Genomic DNA, 4,765 nt, shown 5'->3' on the forward strand with positions numbered 1-4,765 from the left:
TGCTTCCGGGCTGCTTGGGCAGCCTGGGGGTTGGAAGATCTCTGGACTCGTAATGTTAATTCTTGCCTGTGACTCTTTGAATAAACCAGCACGGTTATATTTTTATATACTCAAGTGGTCTGAGTCGTCCCTCGGAGTTCCTGGTTTGAAAGAACAGGACGAGGCTTTATAATAGAATAGAGCCTTTACAGTGGAAACCTCAGCTTCTTATGTGCTGCTCAGTAACAGGACTGAGCCGATGGAAGTGGGTGACTGTTTGGAAATCTAAGGAAATTTTAATGAACCAGTCTGGTTAATTATGGATGGAATATTTATTGTTTTCACCTCTCATACCTTTCTTAAACCTCAACAGCTCCTCTGCAATATCTAAGCATATTTAATGGAAGAGAACAGCAGATGAGTCTCCCATGAGTAATCCATTTCTATGTGTGAAAATGTCTCCACCTTTCATCATGCGGAGCCACACACCTTGAAATTGACATTTTGGAGATGTTAGTCAAGTTCGCCCTGCTGTCCCTGAACAGAACTGGGCCTCAGTACTGGACTGAGAACCACAATAGTCTCTCAAGACACAAAAAGAAGTGATTTTCTGTCCACCGGTTTAATTAAATGTTGCGATACTTTTCCTCCAGCCATGTGATAAATCATTTATGTGCAAGGCTTTGAAAGCACCCAAATAAGAAGGTAAATTATTCTTGCAATTGTGTTATTCTGATTTAAACTACCCAGAGAAAGATCACTTAAAAACTTTTGTGTCCACTTGTTTAAACTTTGTATCTTGTAAAGTGAGTTTATTATAAAATAAAGCACTACTTGGGGAGTCTGGCGCTGCATCTACCTTGCACCTGCACATCAATAACAGCCTCCCCATTCTCCTCAACAGCAGTCATTAGCCATCAGTCAGTGGGCCTCTAGTCGACGCTAACCAAGTGGAAACCTCAGATAGTGTTGCCGCTTGTGCAGTCCCTTTGTCTTCATACACACCCGGATGTTTATGGGTTCCTTTGGACTGTTTCTTCACAACATTTATAGCTGCTTTCAACCATGTGTAACTATGTCTGCTCACTCTGTCTGCCTGTTTATCCAGCTGTCTCTCATTTTGTTTTCTTTCAATGTGCCTTTAAATCTAAATGCTTTTTATTCCAGGCTAGTGGTGTGACTCTAAGTGTGGCAATGTTGATCTGTTTGTTTGTCTGCCACTTTGGTCCAGACTGAAATATCTCAAAAACCTTTGGATGAATTGCCATGAAACTTGATATAAACATTCATATCCCCCATATCATTTGGAGTATTGTCGGCAATCCCTTAAAGACATACTCCTGCAATTTAACTGACACAATAAAGGAACAATGATCAAAATTGAAGCAGCAGAGGCCTAGATGTTCTGACCTTGAGTCATTAGTATGGGTCAAGCTAAAAAAAAAGAAATTGGATCCCACATTCCCCATAATACAACTTGATAGAATCTTTCCTTAAATCCCTCACACCCTGCCTCCTAAATGCCTACGTCTCTTAACCCTCACACATTGAGTTGGCACTATGCATCCAGTCTGAGCTGAGATGAGAACTTTTTTCAAACTTTGGAAAGCCCCATCCAGAGCAGGAGTTGTCTTTCACTGGGCACAGTTTAGACAACTGTTTAGCATTACCTGCTAAACATCAACATGTTAGCCTTGTCATTGTTATCTTTTGGCTCAAAGCTCCACTGCTAGTGTTGTTGCAGTCTTGCTACCTCTTACCTCCCTTCTTCCCTCTCATTTTGTTTTGTCCAGTCTGAACAGTATTAACTCAGATGAGGGCAAAAGGCACAATGTGAAGAGCGTGTGCTCCGACAGCGCCACGTCTGTCCAAAACTCCTTGCTGTCTGTGGACATGAAGAACTTCAAGGCATTGTGGAATGAAGAGGTGTATCAGAACAGAGAGAGGTGGAAAGCACAGGCTGACAAAGGTACAGTGCATCTGTACAACATGTAAAGTGGTTGTGATGTGGGGACACAAAGGAGCATCAACGCCCTATTAAACTGAACAGATCAGACCCACCAGAATGGAGAGAATTGGCTTGTAAAGCTGTAGTGCTCTTAACATCTGTGATGTTCTTAGATGTAGAGTAGGACTTTGACTGACCTGTGTTAGTGTGGGATTTGGGGGTGGGGTAATGCACGGAGAAACTGTGTGTTGATTAGTGTCATTGGTTGGCACCACTTTCTAATATGGAGCTCATTAAAAGATGTTTATACTGTAAATTGTAACTTATGCCTTTATTCATTTTTTTAAAGTCCTTAACTAATGCTTAATTGGAACAAAGTCAATGTAATTAATGTTTTGCAGCTATTGCCAGTATTTCTATAATGTGGTATAATATGGTTATATATGTATGTGAACCCACTGAGAATTAACAGTTCCGCTCTGCTCTACAGAGCATTAGCATATTATTTTGGTTTTTCAATCTGCAAGTTTACTGTTTTGGTTCACTGTCACTGCTCTCTTCATTGTCGTCTCATCAGCACTAATGCTTACTGTACATTTACACCAAACAGCAGACAGATGTAGGTGAATGGAATGGAGCATTTAGCAGCTAAAGAGCCACATATTTCCCTCTGAAATAGTGGAGACCAAAAACAGGACTAGAAAGCGAGTACACATTGAGTTTATATCCACTGTGTGGACAAAAACATGATTACAAAAGAATGATAAAAATGATAATATGGCAGTATTGTGTTTATAGCTTGTTTCTGCTGTCCTCAAGTTGCCAAGGTTAACACTCTTTAGAAATCTGAGAAATCTGCCATAGACCAACTCTGAAACTGAACAAACAGTCTAATGAGCTGTCTCAGCATTTACTCACTTAGAAGTAAGTAGTTATGAATTAATGCTCATGAACACATTTACACATGCTGAACTGCTCTCACGCTCCATGTGACCCCTCAGAGGCAGAGGAGAGAGCTAAAAAGGAGGCAGAGGAACAAGCCCAGCAGGAAGCAGCTGTGGCGCCCCAGGAGGCCCACACACAATCAGAACAGCCTGAACCAGAGGAGGACAAACTGGAGGTAGAGGCGCCCAAGTCAGCAGAGGTCAGCAGACCAGCAGATGGTAACAGAGGGGAAGTGGAGCAGGGAGCGCAGTCTGGGAGCTCCACAACCAAGAATCCTGCACTCCAGAATGGTACTTCCCCTAAATGCAATCCCATAGAAGGGTCCGTTTTTAAAAGATGTGACAAAAAGCTGTTTCTCTGTATGTGTGATAGATCTGTAGAACCACAATAATTTCTCCATTAGTCATTAAATATTTGTCTTTTATTATACCTTCTTAAAGTCCGTGGTGCATCTTCAAAATCCCCCACATTTGTGAAGCTGCAAGCAGCATTCTTTTAAAGTTCACTAAAAGGTATTTAATTATCAAAATTCAAGTTTCATTTTTTGGGTATTGACATATTTATTTATTGACCAGTCTTTGCAGCTCTAATTCATTGTGAATAAAAGGTAGAATTGGTTTTGAATTAATGCAGAAATAAGAGCAGGTTTTTGGGCGCTGTGAGTTTTGTAATTATTGCTGATCCTGATCCTTGGGATCAATAAAGTATCTGTCTGTCTGTTTATCTATCTATCTATCCGTCTGTCTTCCTCACTCTTTTGTTCAATATGCTCTATTTTTCCCTTTCCCTTTTCTCTAACGTCAAGGTTGGAAACATCATCTTCATTGTTTCCTCTGTGTCATACAAGATGTGTTTCAACATGTTCCATCTCTTCATAGAGGAAAGGATGACTGAGTGAAATATTTGTGGAGTTCAGCTTTGCATCAGATAGTAATAGTTTAGACAACTTGTGCACTGCTTTAAACACCTTTCCTGAAAGGCCAGCCTGATATATATGCTGCCCTTGGAAACTTTGGCATCTTTGGAATCACTTCCTGTTTGTATTGACCTACCCAGTAAATGACCAAAAAGCGAGAGGATGATTTCAAGATTTTCCATTTGTGCTTGGATAGAGTGCATGATTGTGAACACAAAATGTACCTGTGTCAATATGACAAATCCTCATTCTGCCTTTTCAGGAGAGTTGTCTGAAGGCGCGGAATCTCCCGAGGGTGAAGAAAACAAGAATAAAGGAGTCAGTGGTGAGTTTAGTTGTGCGGACTATTGACAAAAACATAAACAGAAGTATCCACACTCAATTGTCTGTTTATTAGAAACACCCAGATAGAACTAATACAATGGAATACAACAGACCTGCAACTAATTCTTCCTTTATGAAGGCGTGATAATGTTATGTTGAAACTGTTTTAGTGAGGCGTAGATTCTGTACTCAACTGAATGATGGTGTTTCTTTTATGTAGCTTACCCTTGTTCATATAAATGGGGGTGGGTAGAATAATACACTTGTATATACCTAATAAACTGGCAACTGAGTTTATTTCATGACCTTAGGAAATAAAGTTTAAACCAGCAGCTCAATTATTTTCTTCCTAAATCATTTTTTAAAAAGCATGTGCAAGGAAATTTTACCTTGCTTTATGAGAAACACATACTCTAGATCTTTAGCTTGAAAAACTGGGGATTGGATTATTATTATTATTATATTCATGTTCAGCAGAATAAGCAGAGACTAATTAGGAGAATATAACAAATCCTCCAGGGAGATTTCCCCATGTTAACAACTTGTTTATGTATGTTTGTTTATATATAAGCTTCCCTAAATATTACATTTTTGTTTCCCCAAAGCAAAGGAATAGCAATAGAGCAATGGAATAAGGAAGCTACAGAGTACCA

At 39.7% G+C, this 4,765-nt stretch overlaps 1 protein-coding gene across 9 annotated transcripts in view; it reads left to right on the top strand.

Moving 5' to 3' along the window:
• Positions 1 to 4,765, top strand: part of pde1cb (phosphodiesterase 1C, calmodulin-dependent b) — an 82,431-nt gene extending 77,666 nt beyond the window's left edge. For all 9 annotated transcript variants that reach the window (XM_020591526.1, XM_020591525.1, XM_020591527.1 and 6 more), the window contains 4 exons: positions 1,773 to 1,948; positions 2,929 to 3,162; positions 4,051 to 4,113; positions 4,718 to 4,765. In XM_020591526.1, coding sequence (XP_020447182.1) covers positions 1,773 to 1,948; positions 2,929 to 3,162; positions 4,051 to 4,113; positions 4,718 to 4,728 — 484 coding nt within the window. In that variant the 3' untranslated portion in view covers positions 4,729 to 4,765. The remainder of the gene's footprint in view (positions 1 to 1,772; positions 1,949 to 2,928; positions 3,163 to 4,050; positions 4,114 to 4,717) is intronic.

Source organism: Monopterus albus, unplaced genomic scaffold (assembly GCF_001952655.1).
Source record: "Monopterus albus unplaced genomic scaffold, M_albus_1.0 scaffold14.1, whole genome shotgun sequence".
Lineage (NCBI taxonomy): Eukaryota > Metazoa > Chordata > Actinopteri > Synbranchiformes > Synbranchidae > Monopterus > Monopterus albus.